Source organism: Macrobrachium nipponense, chromosome 12 (assembly GCF_015104395.2).
Source record: "Macrobrachium nipponense isolate FS-2020 chromosome 12, ASM1510439v2, whole genome shotgun sequence".
Classification (NCBI taxonomy): Eukaryota; Metazoa; Arthropoda; class Malacostraca; order Decapoda; family Palaemonidae; genus Macrobrachium; species Macrobrachium nipponense.
Genome location: NC_087205.1, coordinates 105749869 through 105769552, shown reverse-complemented (window position 1 = coordinate 105769552; position 19684 = coordinate 105749869). Strand labels below are relative to the sequence as shown.

The 19684-nt window shown below is 38.7% G+C and overlaps 1 protein-coding gene across 1 annotated transcript in view; it reads left to right on the top strand.

Annotated features, from left to right (window-relative positions):
* Positions 1-19684, top strand: part of LOC135224912 (ATPase family AAA domain-containing protein 2-like) — a 262177-nt gene that overhangs the window by 195496 nt on the left and 46997 nt on the right. Inside the window, exons 15-17 of the mRNA XM_064264237.1 lie at positions 15906-16091; positions 16552-16671; positions 17944-18113. Coding sequence (XP_064120307.1) covers positions 15906-16091; positions 16552-16671; positions 17944-18113 — 476 coding nt within the window. The remainder of the gene's footprint in view (positions 1-15905; positions 16092-16551; positions 16672-17943; positions 18114-19684) is intronic.

The window sequence follows — 19684 nt, the reverse complement described above, 5'->3', positions numbered from 1 at the left end:
GTCATGAAGAAATTATAAGCTCTAGATGACAAAATAGATAAAGACAAAAAGAAAAGATGTGAATCATCTTCGTCTTCTTCCTCTAGTTCGGCTTCATCGTAAAATTCAATGACGTCACTGCGTGTACCAGCCAAACGTTGGAGGATAAGGGACTTCGTGACTGATCCTCATGCCAAGAGGAGAAGAGTAAATGCTTCTTCATCTTTGAGCCAGGACTGTCACATCCTGGTCAGCAACAAAGTGAAGAAGGCAGCGGCTTGTAAAGTTATTACTTAATGCGTCTGAATGGGCGAAAACGTTGACGGCCACTGGAATGGCGACCGCTGCGGAGATGCCAGTGGTGAGGACAAAGCGTTTAGTAGAGACTCCACTGCCGTTGGGGAAATCAACAGTGAGTGGGCAGCATTCAACAAAGAATGGAGAACATATACCAGTTTCTCCTGTTAGACCTTTTAAAATAAGAAGGAAGGATGAGAAAGCTTCCATTAAAAAAGTTCAAATAATAGTTGGTAACCTCTCCTGATACACCGATGGAAGGCGTTGTTCGCCTCGACAATAGATCAAGGTCAATTTCCCCGACGGCCATCGGAGATGGTAGTCCAGTGACCTTGAATAATATTAATGTAGATAGAGAGGAAATAAGTTCGGTTTTGCGAGGACCGTCATCTTGGAGGAATAGACGAAGTTTTCGCTCTAGATCCGCGAGCATAGAAGCAGTTAGACGCTCATGTTCTACTGGCTATTCAAGCTCGATCCAACATCGGCCGTCGGAGATCAGATCCCAGTCCATCAGACTTCCAGGAAATTTCTCCACTTCAGTCTTGCAGAGAAAGTTCTCCAATTCAGAGTGTGCTTCGGATTGACAACGTCTCCCCAAGTTTTTACAAGAGTATTCACAGTTGTGTCGACATGGGCGCATGGTCAGGGGATCAGGCTAATAAGATATCTAGACAACTGGTTGTGATAGCAAAGTCCAGAGAGAAATTACTCAGGGACAGGGATACCCTTCTGCAGTTTTGTCACAGCCTAGGCATTATGATAAATCAGGAGAAGTCAAAGTTGGATCCCAGTCAGAGGCTGGTGTATCTGGGTATGATTATAAACACAGTAAAGGCCAAAGTTTTCCCAGCAGACCAGAGGGTAGAGAAATGCAAACAAGTGGTGAGTGCCTTTCTGGGAAAACAAACACAGCCAGAAAAACAGTGGCAAGTAGTCCTGGGAATTCTAAGTTTCTTTGGAGAAGCTGGTGCCACAGGGAGACTACACCTTTGATCAGTACAATGGAGGATGAAGGAGTTTTGGTCGCCTACAGTAGATCATCCATACAAGCAAATTCCCTTGTTGACAGAGGTGAGGAAAGACCTACTGTGGTGGGTGCAGGACAACAATCTGACAGTGGGAGTTTAACTTCAGCAACCCTCTCCAGATCTCTTGCTGTTCTCGGATGCGTCACTCGAAAGTTGGGGTGCCCACATGGAGGAGCTCATGATTTCAGAGAATTGGAATTGCAAGGACAGAGAACTCCATATAAACATGCTGGAGTTAAAAGCAGTTTTTCTTGCACTACAGGAATTCCGGGAGAGGTTGAAGGGGCAATCAGTGGTATTGATATCGGACAACTGCACAGTAGTAGCTTACATAAACAAGCAAGGAGGCCCAGTATCTCGGCAGTCACACCTGATGACTGTTCAACTTCATCAGTGGGCTGTAGAGAACTTGGTAGACATCAGAGCCAGATATATTCCAGGAAAAAGAAACATGGTTGCTAACAAATTGAGCTGCAAGGACCAGATTCTAGGAATGGAGTGGTCCTTGCATCAGGAAGTGGTGGACAAAATGTTCATCTAACGGGAAAAGCCAATCATGACCTATTCTCAACCAGGTACAACAAAAAGTTGGAAGTATTGTTCAGTAGTCCCGGATGCAGAGGCAGTAGCAGAAGATGCGCTACAATACCCATGGGACAATCTGGACGTGTACGCATTTCCTCCATTTTGGCTAATCCGTCAGGTTCTGAACAAGGTGATGCAGTCTCAGAACCTCATGACTGGTAGGCCCAGATGTGCTGAGAGAGTTATCTCCATGGAACAACCTACTATGTCAACCACACGTGGAGAGGTACCATTAGTCGGTGAAGTCCCTATTACTTCACGGGTGGAGACTCAAGTATCTCCTATGAGCGAGAGGCTTTTCTCAGAAAGCAGCTACACAGATGGCAGGAAATATCAGGTCATCAGCAGCTGTGTACCAAGGAAAATGGTCCACGTACTGTGATTGGTGACATAGAGGGAACTTGTCTCCTCTCAGAACCACTATTCAACAGTTAGCGGACTTTCTGATATATCTCAGAACAGAAAGACGTGTCTGTATCTGCTGTATAGGGATACGGGGCTGCTCTAGCTTTGGTTCTACGGATGGAAGGCGCGGACATTTCTTCTTCACGGGAAATGGCTATGTTAATGAAGAGTTTTGAGCAGTCTTGCAAAACCCCCATACGAGCCATTGCGACAGTCCACAGATAGAAGCTTGACCCTGAATGCAGTCTTCCTATTGGCTGTAGCCTCAACCAAAAGGGTGGGGGACCTGCATGGTTTGTCATATGTGGTGAAGCATTCGAGAGGTTGGAAGTATGGTTTTCGAGTTTGTCTCGGAATTCGTAGCCAAAACTCAAAACCCATCAGTAGTGGATGGCAGATTCGACTCCTTTTCCATACCTTCTCTGGGAGAATTTGTGGACAATGATCCTGAAGAAATGCTGCTATGCCCTGTCAGATACTATACTCTGGCTACAAAAGGTTGAGACTCGAGGGTGATTAGCACTGCTGCCATATTTTCTCAAACCTTTTCAAACTTCAGGAAAAAGGGTGACAATTTGGTAGATTTGGCAAAATTTTTGAGCGGCGCTGCCATTTCCTCGTGTATGGATGATTAAGGAAAGTGACCACGGGTCACACCATGGTCACAGTAATAACAGGATTGTCTCGATTGTCTGTCACCTCCCTCCATTCGTTGGTACAAAAGCAAAACTCTGAGAACAAAACATTATACCACTGGGGCCTTCCTATACATTTTTCGAGTTGCTTGATGCAAAATTTAATTAGGGCTGTATATACACATACTTATATATACATAATATATATAAACCCCAATTAAATTTTGCATGTGTATATGTGTACACATATTTATATATAAAATTTAATATATATACATATATAGAGATAGATAGATAGGTAAGTAAATACGTTAAACGTAAGCATACATTGACGTGGCATATATTACTTTAAAAACGAAGTCACTGTGAATAAAAGCAAATAGCTGGACTGTACGCTCGTATATGTCCATTCTCCGGATTAACCTTAGCCTCAAGGAGGTTAATCCTGAAAATGTACCTTTTTGGATTTGGATTAAATAGCTCCTCTGGCAAGATAGATGTGTCAACACTGCTAATTGTAGGAAAGTCTCAACCTTTCGTAGCTAGAGTATAAGAGAGTACTTAAGAAAAACGCAACATCTCAGGCCGGGATGCCGAAGGCTTTTTGTGAGTACAGGATGGAACAAGAAGGAAGTGTCCAGGAACACAATATCATTTTGGTTCAGAGAAACAATCAGGAATGCATACATGACAGGAGACAGAGGGTCAAATAGCCTGGAGAGAGCTAGAGCGCTTCTTTGGCATTCAAGAAAAATATGTCTGTGGAGAGGAATTTGAAAGCTGGTATTTGGCAACGCCAAACAACTTTCACTTCCTCTTATTTCAAAGATATTGCCCATAGATGCTTGGACACTTTTTCCTTGGGTCCAGTGTTGGCTGCCCAGCAAGTGGTATAGGTCATCCAGTACCCCCTGGTGGGTCAGTTAGTGTCTAGTCTAAGATGAAGGTATGAAAGTAGAATGAATGAGATGACTGGTCTTCCTTCTTTACTACTTTTCTAACTACTCCTTTACCTACGGGCAGCAAGAGGGAGAGCAGAGTTCCATCATGAGCTGGAACAGACTAGATGCAGGGGAGGGAGACAGCCTTACTGCAAAGATAATCAACCATACTGCAAAGATAATTTAGAGCATAGGATACTTTTCAGTAGCAACACACTCCTCTCAATAATAAGAAGAGAGGGGGTGATAATAGATCCAGGTACAGGGACAGGAGTGGTTTATGAGAACGGATGGCTCTCCACCTTCCATAATGCATAAGCCATGGCATTGCATGAAACACCCAGAGAGGGAAACCAATAGATTCTCATATATCTTTGGTTCAAAGGTTATAGTCCATTATCTTAGAATACATCATCGGAAATGGATAAAGGTGGCAAACTCCCAGTCATTTGTAAAGACTTACCCCCACCAATAAGTAAGTCTATCCTAATGTTAAGACCAAAGGTTTGTTTCGTATATGAACAAATGACAAATTGTTCATATACGAAACAAACCTTCGGTCTTAACATTAGGATAAATACTCAGCACAAGCTGGAAACCTGTAAAGTTTAAAATAATTGTGTACGCAAGGGACTATTGGCATCTGTGCTTGGTCACGAGACCTTTGGAGCCACCCACATACCCCTCATTAACTCATGACCCTGTCCGTTATTTTCTTACCGCCTTTAAGTGAGGACGTGCTTTGCTCCGTCCTTTTAAAGCCGGTTTACTCTGACCCCTGTTTTCAATTTGTAGTTTGGAATTCCCGGGTATGTGAACATGAAGCGTTCTCATGCTGCAAGACTTCCTGGATATCACAAGAAGCAGGTAAATGCCCTAATATTTTCTTCAACATTTTCGATGTCGAGGCACTAATCGTGTAGTAAGTCGTAGGTGAAGAAACTCTTAAGGTACGGTTAATTTGTTACCTGTGCTTTGGAATATCGCATATTCATATGGATTGCCTGTAATCCAAAGCTTTGATGTATCTGGATGTGCTTTGGGAAGTAATTATGACTAATTGTGCTCCTTTCCCTGTGGGGAGAGGTGTGCATCGCCATCTTGTTTTCATTCCAGATACGTGGGTAGAAAGGATGCAGGTGTGCGGTCGGTGTTAGGGTTATCAGGAGAACCAACCCGAGAAGGACAGTTGGTTTGGTGTATAATGTCGGGCTGCCATCCAGGGTCCCTCGTGATGGATGTCTCCTTTATCCTGATATGCACTGAGTGGTGGTCGGATGCGTCGCCATCTGTAAAGAAGCAGATAGTGCAACAAGGCCGCCTTTAATGTCAGGTTGCTATGCCTACGAGAATAACATTAACATCCTTGCACTTCTGGTGGGGTGCTGGCTTTGCATTCGAGTTGTTCAGTGACGTCATAAACATGGCGACCGCCATGACGTCACTTCACAGCTGCAGCCTACATGAAGACATGCTTCCATTTTCATTTCAAGGTACAAGAGTACTTTACAACTATGCTTTCGGATTGGAGGTTTTTAATGCACATTGTTTTTGAGAGAAATTACAAACGTTAGGAGATATTAGTCACATAATGGAAAAGAGACAAGTTTTTCCTCTGTATCCTTCCGCTTAGGCGTCAACAAGGTTAGGTGACGGGCTTTAATGCCAGTGCGTTCTCCTGCCAATCCTGGAAGAATAGGGACATTGTAGCTGATCCTAGAGCCAAGAGGAGAAGTTTCCTCTCCATCTTCAAGCCAGGATTGTTACATCCCTATTATATGAAAGCACAAGAAGTAGTTGTAATTGTCGAATAAGTGAATGTTGGAAAGTTAGTCTAGTGTGGCTGCTGTGAAGAATTGGAAAAGGCTAGAGTCAGGGACTTCGTGACTGATCCTCGTGCCAGGAGGAGAAGAATAATTTCTTCATCTTTGAGCCAGGACTGTCACATCCTTGTAAAGTAGAAATGCCACAGAAGGGTGGGTCTCTTGATCTTGGCCTCACGCTTCCATCAAGTGTGTTGACGTCATAACCAAAACCGCTTGCAAATGGCCATAGTCATGACGTCACAGCCTACTGATTCTCGATATACTTCGCTGGCCTCCGGAACCTAATACGCTTTCTGACTCATTGGTACACACAGTAATGTAGAATAAACAGGATCTAGAGGTGAAAATGGCTAAGTAAGACAAAAAGAAAAGGCGTGATTCTTTGTCTTCTTCTTCTAGATGGTGTCATGGCTAAGTTCGATGGCATCACCGAGTGTACCAGTCAAGCGTTGGAGGATACGGGATTTCGTGACTGATCCTCGGGATAAGAGGAGAAGAGTAAATTCTTCTTCATCTTCGAACCAGGATTGTCACAGCCCAATCAGCAAGAAAATCAAGAAGTCAGTGGCTGGTAAGCTCAAAGCAATCGGATGAAGCCGTTTACAAGAGTCTGAAAGAGCGAAAGAGTCAACGGTCGCTGGGCTAGCGGCTGACGCAGAGTTGCCAGTGGTGACTACAAAGAGTCTAAGAGAGACTACAATGCCGTTGCTGAACTTGATAAGTACGCCGACGTTTTTACAAACATTTTCCATGGACTCTAGGTGTCAGAATAATGCAATATGATAAAATTGCTCTCATATTTGTATATAGGATTACAAACCGATATCTTCCCAAATCCTACTGTTTATATATATTCAAGGTCGAGCCATCAGCGCCCTTCAAAGATCAAAGACGCCGAGGCCGTATGGTTGGACGACCATGACGCATGCAAATAGATACCTTCTCAAATCCTACTGACTATTTGAGATCAAGCCATCAGTGGCCATTAAAGATCAAAGATGTCGTGGCCGTATGGTCAGTCGGCCATGACGTATGCAAATAGATACGTTCTCAGATCCTACTGACTATTCGGGATCGAGCCATCAGTGGCCATTAAAGAGCAAAGATGCCACGGCCGTATGGTCTGACGGCCATGACGCACCCAGACGTTTGTCAGAGGATAGAAGTGAGTTAACATCTGTGGCTGAACACAGTGCGTTAGATCCGGAGGGAAGGGAAAACCAAGAGTTTCTGGCTTTGTATGAGGAGGTGATTGATTTGATTAGTCAATTCAATAACCTTTCGGGGAGCACCGAGACACCTGCCAGCATGCTTCCCTCGGGCATTGGCATGGTGTTTGGTTTGAAAAAGGATATGAAAGTGTATGAATTACCTTGTTTTAGTCATGTAGAGTCCGTTTTACAAGTAAAATGCACGGATTGATGGAAGGATATGGATACCTCTTAGTGATCGTATACAGACTGAATGGTGGGAATTAGTATACTTTTGGGTTGACTCCAGAAAACTTCAAACCTTTACAGGTAAGAAGAATTCCAATGTTTTATGTACTTGTTGGTATAAGCGGGTTTGTTCCTATAAGAATATTGACCAAACTCTTTGACTCTTAGACAAGTAGTTACAGTTAATCGAAAGCTTGGTTCCTTCGAAAGTACTGGAGAACCATTCTTCTTAATGAAGTTGAATGGAAACTTAAGTCGAAAGAAAGAGGTGAATGTTTCTTTCATTACTTTATAGCCAGGATAATTGGGTCATACCTTTTAGCCTAACAAGTGGTTATCTTCGTAGCCTATTCCAGCCAGTCCGAGTCTACTGCTATAGGGGTACCTCGACATACGAAAGGCTCAACTTACGAAAAACTTGAGATACGAAAGCAAATACGAAAACTTTTACGGCTCTACATACAAAAATTGCTCAATTTATGAAAGGTTGTAGCTGTAAAGTCCCGAGATTCGTGCGGACCACCGAAAACAATTTTAAAACTAGCGCCCCGCCAACTGAGTAAACTCGCCACTATCCTCCCGCTCTCCCATTGGTTCCTGATGCTAGTCACCCCATAAGATCCTGCTCTCCTATTGGTCAGCATCTACCCCTTGTGCTTTTATGTATTCTATTGCTAAAAGGATGCTGTAAATTGAAAAACTTATTCATGCAATACATTTAATAAAAAAAAACATTAGGTAAAGATAGAATAAAGAATAGAAATTAATGGTTATTAAAGAATAAAAATGAATGGTTATTATACTGTTTGGTAGTTTCATTAGTTGAAGAGAGATACTAATGAAAATTTATGGCTTACTGTGTCCTAGGAAAAGTGATTGCTTGGCGTTCGTTCAGTACTCGTAAGAGCTGAATATAAACAAACGATTGGAAGGTTTTTTTTTGTTTGTTTTTGTATTATAGTTATTGATTAATTAATAATTATTTTAAATGAGTACATCCTGATTATTTATACATTTTATTGGCATATTCTAAGCTTTTAGCTTCTTAGGTTTAGATGTCAGAATCATAGACTAGGCTACAGTAGCAACCACTAACATAGGCTAGGCTTATTGCTAAGAGACATATGCTAAAGTCCTAATATATGCAGTAAAAATGGTGTTGAACATTACATGCAGTTGAATATTACTCAAGTATGTACAGTATTTTGCCTTTTTGGAGTCACATTTCTTCCGTCGGATCCGCGTCGTAACCCTAGAACATGTGTTGTAGGCCTGGAAATATAATTTACTGGGGTGTTTTTGTAGGGCTTGGAACGGATTAGGCATTTTACATGTAAAATGCGGTTCAAGATACGAAAAACTCATGATACGAGCGCCTCGGAATGGATTAATTTTTTATCTCGAGGTACCACTGTACTATCTTATAGTTAACCCTCTTACGCCAACTGGACGTATTTTACGTCTACATTTTTTGTCTCCCGTGTGCCGACTGGACGTATTTTACGTCTACTTACAAAAGTTTTTTTAGAATTCGCGGAAAAATACTTATAGGCCTACCAGCCTAAAACTTTTGAATCACGCGCCTTGGGGGATGCTGGGAGTTTACGGATCAAGGTGTTGTTTTGTTTACAATCGTTACACAGGCGCGCAAGCGCAAATTTCTTTCTTGCCGCACTAAAAAGTATCTGTGACACATCTCGGAAATTATTTAGTCACTTTGACATAATTTTTGTACCATTGTAAATTAGCCGTTACATGAAGTATTATATATGAAAATGTGTGCATTTGTATGTAGAATACAACAATAAAATACTCATGATTGTAGCTTTTATCAGTTTTGAGATATTTTCATATAAATAACGATAATTGCCAAAATTTCAACCTTCGGTCAACTTTGACTCTACCGAAATGGTCGAAAAATGCAATTGTAAGCTAAAACATTTATATTCTAGTAATATTCAATCATTTACCTTAATTTTTCAACTAATTGCAAGTCTAGCACAATATTTCGATTTATGGTGAATTTATGAAAAAACTTTTTCCTTACGTCTGCGCGGTAACTCTTCCGAAAAAAATCATACGTACATGCGATTGTGGTAATGTTTGCACCATTTTAAAATTAGCCGTTATATAAAGTTTTATATATGGAAATGTGCGCAATTTCATGCACAATACAACTAAAAACAACCCATGGTTGTAGCTTTTTTCAGTTTTGAGATATTTTCATATAAATAAAGATAATTGCCAAAATTTCAACCTTCGTTCAACTTTGACTCTACCGAAATGGTCGAAAAACGCAATTGTAAGCTAAAACGCTTATATTCTAGTAATATTCAAGCATTTACCTTAATTTTGCAACAAATTGGAAGTCTCTAGCACAGTATTTTGATTTATGGTGAATTTATGAAAAAATAACATTTTCTTTACGTCCGTGCTGTAACTTCCGAAAAAATCATATGTGCGATTGTGGTAATGTTTGCACCATTTTAAATTAGCCGTTACATAAAGTTTTATATATGAAAATGTGCGCAATTTCATGTAGAATACAACAACAAATAATTGAAGGTTGTAGCTTTTCTCATTTTTGAAATATTTGCATATAAATCACGATAAATAGAAAAAAAACCACGTTCGGTCAACTTTGACTCTAACGAAATGGTTGAAAAAAGCAATTGTAAGCTAAAACTCTTACAGTCTAGTAATATTCAGTCATTTATCTTCATCTTGAAACAAATTCAAAGTCTCTAGCAAAATATTTCGATTTATGGTGAATTTAAAAAAAAATCTTTCCTACCCTCCGCGCGCGGATTCTCCGCCACAAATCTCCGAAATACTTACGTCCCATTCTCGGAATATTTGCTCCGTTTCATATTAGGCATTTCATAGAGTTTTATATATGAAAATGTGCGCAATTTCATTTAGAATAAAACTAAAAATATTTGAAGGTTGTAGCTTTTCTTATTTCCAAAATAATTGCATATAAAAAATATATATAAAAAAAAATTCGATATTCGGTCAACTTTAACTCGTCAGATATGGTCGAAAACTGCAATTGTAAGCTAATACTCTTACAGTATAGTAATATTCAATCATTTGTCTTCATTTTGAAAGAAATTGGAAGTCTCTAGGACAATATTTAGATTTATGGTGAATTTTTGAAAAAAATATTTGTTTACGCCCGCGCGTTACAAATTCATGTATTATTTTGTGATAATATTTTCTCTCTTGCTTTTATCGTTTTACAATGTGTTGTATACCAAAATGATTTTAGTGTACATTACAACAACAAAAAAGTATCTTGTTACCTTTAACCGTTTTGCACACAGCGCGATTTGAATACAATTATATATGAAATTTTGTTTTTGCGCTATCATATATCGCATTATTTATATATGATAATGATAATTTTTTTCATTTCTGATGGTTGCATACTAAACTTCAGGCAATGACAAAAAAAGGAGCCAAAAATGAACTCTTAATCTTGAAAACTAAGCGCGCTGTGATTTTTTGAAAAAAATATTTTTTTCGCTTCCGCGCTCACTCCGAAACCCCTCCAGCACACGGGAGACAATTTTTTATTTACCACTCCGGCGTAAGAGGGTTAATCTGAGTAGTAGATCTTGGCTTAGACTGTCCGAACTAACTGGTTCGGGTATGCATGTTCTGACTTGGACCAGCTAATAGTTGCGGTTTAGTTTTCAAACCTGCAGTTACTATCTTAGCTTAGTCTGAGTGGTACAATTCTTAGCTTAGCCGGGTCTGCTTAGCCTAATTCATAGGTTAGGTGGGTCCGACATATGTGTCGTACATGTCAACTTAGCCTAACAGTGGGTTGATGACTTAACATGGTCTGGCTGCTTGAATATGCCCTTACTATCTTAGGTTGGGCGAATTAGTGAGGCTATAAGTATAGCTAAGCATAGACTAGTGCCTAGGCTACCCATTCAAAACACTTTTCCCACTTCAGCCTAGGAGGTTGTGGTTGTAGCCTAGCATGGATAGCCCAAACGTTCTTGAACGGCTTTACCCTGTCCTAAGTCATTTAGTTTCTAGATTAGGCTAGTCTATACTAGCCTAGCCTAGCCTAGTTTAGAGTACATCTCTGATGGACTTAACCTACCCTAAGTGATGGAGAAGTTGGCCTTGCCTAATTGGTCGTGTTAACATAGCCTAACCTAACCAAACCAGGGTCCTAGCCTAATTGGAAGGGTTAACGTAGCCTAACCTAGCCAAGCCAGGGTCAATGTGTTGCTTTGATTGTTTTACAATTTGTTATGTACCAAAATCATCGCAGTTTAGTGTACAATACAACAAAAAAATTATTAACTCATTAGCTTTAACCGTTTTGCCAACTTAAAATAAGTTAGTCAATTCTTAATTGACTATACTTACATGGACTAGTAAAATAAGTTAGTCAATTCTTAATTGACTATACTTACATAGACTAGTCCAAGTGGTTGTTGACTAGGTTAACCTGGAATCTGCAAATGGGTCTCTTCCATACTGGTCTAGTTTCTATATCAAACTCATGAACCTAACATAGAGGGTTCGAGCTTCAGTTGGCTAGAGCAAGGCATTAGAACCTCATCATATCTGGAAGGGGAAAGTGGGGAGTTTCCCATTCTACGAGAATGAGGTAGGATGAAGTGATGTTGGGTACAATTCTGGGCTAGGTTACTCGAGAATAGCACCATGATGGTTTCTGGCAATATAGGATTTCCCTTTGGAGGGTAGTTTATTGAACATATGCCTGTATATTGTAATAGGTCACCGCATAAGGTGTTTCGTAGTTGGGAACTAACATTACTTGTGGAAAAATGAGCCATATCCTGTTAACAAATTATTTTCTATCACCAGAAATAAGTTTCTCTGATTCCATGTTGGCCGAGATGGGAGTAGGACCTCGGACCACCGGTTTGGCAGAGGAGTGCACAAACCACTCGTCCAGAGAGGAACTCGTATAATGGAAAACCGTGTAATAGCTGTCTCGGGTTTTACCCTTCGAGGAACCTGAGTATTCCATTTGCGATACTGGGAACAACCTGGAGGTTACGCAAACTCTAGGTTCTACCTGTTCCGCAATGTCCCGAACGGAAGGATGGGTTCCAGTAATTAAGGAGGACCCTGGATGAGTGACTGATAAAGTTTATTGTAGCACAATCATCGCTACCAGGTTCGTGTGGGTAAGAGGCACCACCGATAGGTAGAATTAATACCTCAAGGTCTGGAGGTTGACCAGTATCCCCTTTCGAACTATTAGTTCTAGGTTTTTGGGTGTAGTGTCACCTCGGATGTAACATGACTCCAAAGGTTGTTAGCTCACATATACAGAATGACACTTTGGCCGTGACTGCCTGTATAGAGGAGGTTTCTGTCCATTAAAGGCATTCGGTCAGTAGACAATGATCTGGTGGAGAGGTTGTCAGAACAGAGGGTATTATCTCTGCAATTACATGGTTACATGTATGGTGATATACATTGGACTGGTGATTGGGCATGTGAATATCGCTTCACACTGAATAATCTTCAGATTAATAAGGAGCAGTGAACTGGATGGGGCACATAAGAACTCCAATCTGATAAGTGAAAACATGCTCTGTATCAAAGTAGACTTGACAGACTACCACCAGGCACATACATCAGTCACGTTACAGGAAACTGACCTTGGTAGAGTGGGAGTACTCAATAACCAGGGTTTTGACGAAGACTCAAATGTAGTTAGGAACATCAGTTCCAATTTGCTCCGGAATCTGGGATAATGAGTCAATGCAGCACAGGTGATGATGACAGATACATTTCTTAGTCATGCACAGTACGGTGTGAGTATGTGTGAGAGACCTTCAACAGGACCGGCTTTTGACTTGTCAAAGTTCTCTGTGATTATAGAAAGAACTACGTCACCTAGAACATTAAGGTGGTAGACGTAAAGGAACAGGCCAAACAGAGGCGATCGGTGAAGCCTACTCCTTGTTTGTCAAGTTGTACCGATGAGGTTATACAGAAGAGTAGGTCATCAGAGGAATATGGGCCATCTGGCATATTAGAACATATCTGTTAAAATGATCGTGACTGTTGGTCTGTGACTGTATCGAAGCTCAAAATTGAGCAATGTTAAGGTGTATCTGTTCATTGAAATTTGAGAGTTGGTTCTTTGTTATGAAAACCCACTTTCAATTTCCTGTATATTTATAAGGTTGCCCAGAGGCCCTTAGACACAATTTCCTTGGGTCCTTTGGTGGCTGCTCAACAAATGGTGTAACTCATCCAGTACCCCTGGCGGGTCAGTTGGTATCTTGTCTTAAGATGATGGTATGAATATGAAATGGAGGAGTTAACTGGCCTCCTTCCTCTTTTCAAATTTCTGTCTTCTTTACTTAGGGCAGTAAGAAGGGAGTACTATCATAAGCTGGAACGGGTAAGGTACAGGTGAGTGAAGTGGCCATACTGTTAGGGTTAGTATCTGTAAGATTCCTATCAGTAGCAGGACATTCCTCACTTTAGCAAGGGGGAGAGGAATGATAACAAACCTACATGAGTGGATGGATTGGTTTGTTAGATGAACAGATCTTCTTATCTTCCTCAGACGCAATGAACTATGACATTGTGTAAAACCCAGAAGTCTGACTCTTATGATATTCATATATGTCTTAGATTCTGAAATACTGGTCAGTTGTTATGTAGAATTCTAGTATTCAGAAAACTGATCAAAGGTGGCAAACTCCCAGTTGATTAATAGTACTTACCTCTCACCAAGAGTAAGTCTATCCTAATGTTAAGACCGAAGGTTTGTTTCGTATATGAACAAATGACAAATTTTTAACCAATTTGTATTTTTCATAACTTACAAACCTGAGGTCTTAACATACAAAGGCCCACCTCTGACCACCCCTCTATCAACTAACCTGGGTTGGAAGAATAACTAACGGGGTCACGAGTTAATGAGAGGTATGTGGGTGGCTCCACATGTCTTGTGACCAAGCACAGATGCCAATAGTCCCTTGCGTACACAATTATTTTAAACTTTACTGGTTTCCAGCTTGCTTTGAGTATTTATCCTAATGTTAAGACCTCAGGTTTGTAAGTTATGAAAAATACAAATTAGTTGAAAATTTGTCATTTTTTAACCAATTTGTATTTTTCAAAACTAACAAACTAGAGGTCTTAACAGATAAGGCCCACCTCGAACCACCCCTCTAACAGTCTAAACTGGGTTGGAAGAGTAACTGATAGGTCACAGGAAGCCTAGGGCATTCTGGGAACCACAATACCCCGTGACCTGCTACAGATGCCAATAGTAGTCCCTGGATCTCATAAGTTTTTTTTTTATTAATTCTACCGGTTTCCAGCTTGGCGCTAGTATTATCCTAATGTTAAGACCTCAGGTTTGTTAGTTATGAAAAATACAAATGGGTTAAAAATTTGTAATTTTAGAGAATAAAGTTCCAAAACAAGCATACTGGACAAGGAAAAATGTGATGAAATACGTACAATATATGGAATTATCAGTTGACTAAAATGATAATTTAAGAACTATCATAAAAATACTTAATAAAAGAGAATAAGTATAATTGAAAAAAAGTAAACAGGCGTATGGCTCAAAACTTTTTTCATATGATTAGGCCAGCCATTGACTGCAGATGGACTGATGTTTTGATAACTCGCTTGACTGTTAGTTGGGGTTAGCATGATAAACTTGTAACTTAATTTGGTTTTCCTTATTTCTTTTTGATATTGGTGGTCAGTTTGCTACTCTTCGTGACTTATCAGATATTTACCATTTGCATAGTTTATAGAAAGTTTTCCTTTGTATAATTTGACTCATTAAAGACATTGTTGACAGTGTACCTTTTATAGTACACTATAGGCAGTACTAGAGGTTTTAGTATGTGATGAATCGTTTACTGTCCAGTCCAAACCAGTCCTTTGCCCACAGAAACAGTTTATTTTTGTCATACTCTTCATCATCCATTCCTTGGAGAGTACTAGCACTTGAAATTATGTTTATGAGACTACTAAGTCACGTTTTTCAATTGTAAGCCTCATATAGAGGATTTGTTCTTGAGAGAAAGTTGGAAATTGGACAACAGTCAGGTTAATAGAGGCTTTGAATGTCAAGTATTGAGAGATGAAAAAGAATCTGGTGAAAAGTAAGTGGAATAAAGCATTATACTTGGGGTAGATGGATGCTTCAGAAAATCTGCACTTTAATTTGTGCCTTTTATGTTGAGGAAATAACCAGTATGAAATTTTTATAATTAAACTCGAGAATACCTGTATATACAAACACATTGTTTGTAATTAGTATTTCTCTGAGAGTGAGAAACTCACACTGCAAGGGAGTACGTCTCATTACTCTGTGCCACACCTCATCTGGAAAAGGGAGGGAAGGGAGAAGCGCACTGAAGATCATGAATGGCATGTATGAAAACAGGATTTAATGTAGTCATTGTTTGTTATACCATCCATTTAATATAATTGGCCTGAATTCCACTTGAGGAGGTAGGACAAAGCTGATAAGAGTCTGAAGCATTAACTGTATGACTTTATCCCCTCCGACTCTTAAGGTTGGGTAACTAGGTCATTATTATATGATATAAGGCTAATAGGTATAATGGGCTGTAACAAATAACCTATTTGAAGATATGATGAAAAGAAAACTTTTCAGGAATTTAACCAAATATAATAGGAGAGAGAGAGAGAGAGAGATTGATTGTTTTTATTCAGCCGATGGATACCAGTTTTAATGATAATATTCTTTTAACTGCAGGTGTTCCATGAAGCTCGTCGCAGTTTTCCAAGTATTGTTTATGTACCTCACATAGATCAATGGTGGGGAACTACCTCAGATACCTTACGTGCAACATTTGCATCACTGCTAGATGACTTGGATCCTACATCTCCACTTTTACTCTTAGCTACCTCAGATGTGCCCTATGATGAATTGGATGGTGATGTAAGTTTATTAAACTTTTCCTCTAGTTTTACGTGCAAATTTTATTATAACAACCTCTATTTTCTTTGTGTTGTAATATTTTTTCTATTATAATTGTTCAATTCCATGCTAAGCGACCCTGCAGCACTGATTTGAAGAGATGAAAAAGAAATGATTCTGCTTTGCATTCCCAGCCTGCTGGCCCTCTTCATTCTTATTCTGATTACATTTTGTATGATGTATTCCAGGTTTACACACATTTCTTTCCCAGACTTTGTTTTAATAAGTATATTATATATATATATATATAATATATATATATATATATATATATTTATATATATAAATGTGTTTTGTTCTAAAAAATTTTTGTCATGAAATGTACCCTTTAGAGTTAAGTTTATCAAGTCATTAGATGAACAGCTAAGGAGGAAATATTGTGTGTAGAAAATGTTACAATCATATTTTTCCTTAATTTTAGGTTCAGATGTTGTTTAGTGTTTATCATGAAGAAGTTTTGGCAATGTCAAATCCTACTGAAGATGAGAGACGTCAATTCTTTAAGCCATTGTTTTATGTAAATACTCTTCAGAAACCAAAGGTATTTATTTTGACATTCATTTGTATATTTCTATTGTAAGTTATGATATAGTGTTTAAACTAAGATAAAGTGTGTAAAATTACTTAAAATAGTTAGCTTATAAGTAGTCTCAGTATTCACATTATTTTTCTGACATTGGATGAAGTTTTGTGATATGAAAAATTTAATAATGCAAAACTGTTCACTAGGAATTTTGGAGCTTACAAATACACATATCCTTTGAATAATATCAGCTGTAACAGAAACATTCAGGAAGCGTATCTCTAGAATGTAGAAAGAAACAAATATTTGTGTTGACAACTGTTCAGCAGAGTATGGAGAATATAAAAATTCCTCTCCAATGGCTTTTGTTGATTCCAAGAAGGCATTTTACAGAGTCCACTGACCAGTCTCAATGTATGCTCATTAGATTTGTTAAGCATATTGAAATTATCTGTGAATGAGACAAATGTCAAGTTGATGTTGACAGAGTCTTGTCAAAGTTTAGTTAGTAGTAGAGTGCTATAAGGAAATGTCATATCAGCTTTGCTGTTTGCCCTTAAGGGTTTTATGACAAAAAAAAAAAAGGTTGAAGATACAAGTGAAAGTTTAGAATAACACAATGGAAGCTTGGCCTCCTTGGAATATGAAGATGATGTAATTTTAATCTGTAATATGGCACATGCTTCACTCAGCTCGCTTAATAGAATACATCACATTTTAGAGGAATGGGACTAAAGGCATTGCTAAGAAAAGCAAGTAAAAGGGATAGTGTATGCACGAAGGGGTATGATATCACTTTATGGTGAAAAGATTAATAAGGTTGAAATCTTCAAAATATTTAGGAAGTGTTATCCAGTACAAATAGAGGCTTTGAGTCAGAGACTAAAATGGCAACTCAAACAATGGGCAGTCTGAATAAGATTTTCAAATTGACCAAATTTATGTACAAAATTAAGGACATGATGCAGTAATTCTTCTGGAGCCTTCTTCAAAGGTTCACTCTCATATCCAGACAGACTACTTTTGCTAGCTTTATACTCCTTTTTAATTTAATCCTGCTTTCCTGTTTATATTTATTTGTGGTGAAGATAACTTAATACATATTTTAGTTTCTGACTGATAGTCATAAATAAAATTGTTGGCATAAAACTATTCCATCGTCTTTGTTATATGGTTTTTAATTTTGTATTTATGCAGTAGTGTGATAAAATATATTGCAGATATAATGATAATCATCTTTAGACTTCTGTCTGCTGAATATTATTTGCAAAATTTAAGATGGTGTTGCAGGTTCGAACTATCAGGAAGCCGTTGGAGGCATTGCCTCTTGCACCACCACCTCCACAGCATCATTTCAATTCCAAAGAGATGAAGAGGCTTGAAGAACTCGAAGAAGCTACACTCAGGGAATTACGTATTTTTCTTCGAGAGATATGTGCAAAGCTGGCTAAGAATAGGACGTAAGTTGTATATTTTGTACATATATAGTTAGTTTGTAGGCTTTGTGATATGAGTACAGTATCTGAGTATGTTTTTGAAGTAATTTCTAGCTTGTAAAAGAGGTTTGATAGCATATATTTTGGGAAGTTAGAAATATTTTTACTCAATAGCCTCAGGACTTTTAAGAAATTTCTTATTATTGCCATTTTGTTATATTGGGTGCTTTTATAACCAAAGATGGCAAAATGTACAGGTAATACATAACGTAGAAGCCAGGAAGGAAAGTGAAACAATGGAGTGCTGCAAGATCTTTTGACTCAACATCCTTTACTTAACAGATTGACATAAATTTGAAACTAAGTGGACAAGGATGGGCCGTGTAAGTGACAGATAGGGATTATAAATGAAATAAGTATCTAGAATCCAACACTGCTATCAGTTTTCTTAAACCTATCAAGTAAACAAATAAGTGAAAATTTGAGTACCCTTGTATATGGTTTATCATTCTTTATAGCAAATCGACCTTTTGCTCTAATGATTGCATCATCCCTAAGTAAATTTTAATAAAAATATTGTGATCTTCCTCAAAATCATGTTGAAATATATAAAGGTATCGTTTACAGAGCTGCCAATGTTAGTCATGAAAGGAACTTCCTGCTCGCTATAAGAAAAGTTTGACCGATGTTGAAAAAGACAAAACTATCCACATCACAAAAGCTGAGAAGTCAAATAGCATAGTAATTTTAGATAAAGCTGACTGCATATCACATATGCAAGCCCTACTCGATGATGATGTGACTTACAAAAAACTACCAAAAAATCGTTTGATCAAGTTATAAAAAACTTATAGCACAGTGAAAAAATCCTTAAGATAAAACTGAACTACTGGACCATTCGTCAGTCAAATTTCCTTTGCTACCTTACTTGTACAGATTAGTCAAAACTCACGAAGAAAATAATCCTATGCGGCCTATTATCAGTACTGTTGGCTCAATTTCATATAAACTTTCTAAATATATCACTAAGCTCTTGTCCCCATTACTTGGAACATCTGAGATTCTTATATATATAATTCTCTAGATTTAGTTGATAAACAAAATTACTTTTAGCCCCACTGATAGATTTGTTAGTTTTGAAGTATGTTCTCTTTTTACTAAAGTTCCTATAGATTCTATTTTAGAGTATCTTAGTAATGAACTGACCCAGCATGAATTACCACTACCTGTAAGTCACATTATTTCACTCACTAGACTGTGCATTTGTGATTTGTAACTTTATATTCAGTGATGAATTTTATCAACAAATTTTTGGTATGGCAATGGGCAACCCTTTATCACCACTCTCAAACTTGTACGTGGAATTCTTTGAAAAACGCTACTGTTCATACGCGAAAAAACCCTCGGTCTTAACAATAGGATAATTTATAGCGCTCAGCTGGATCCGGTTAAAAAGCATATGAAAGCAAGGAATCTTGTGATATCTGACAACGCATGCATAGAGCGGGTGAAGGGTGGTCAAACGCCGATCATCTACGCCAGTCTTTTCTTAACCGCCTGGGTGAGAGTTGTGTTTTCCTCTCTTGGCCTTTTCC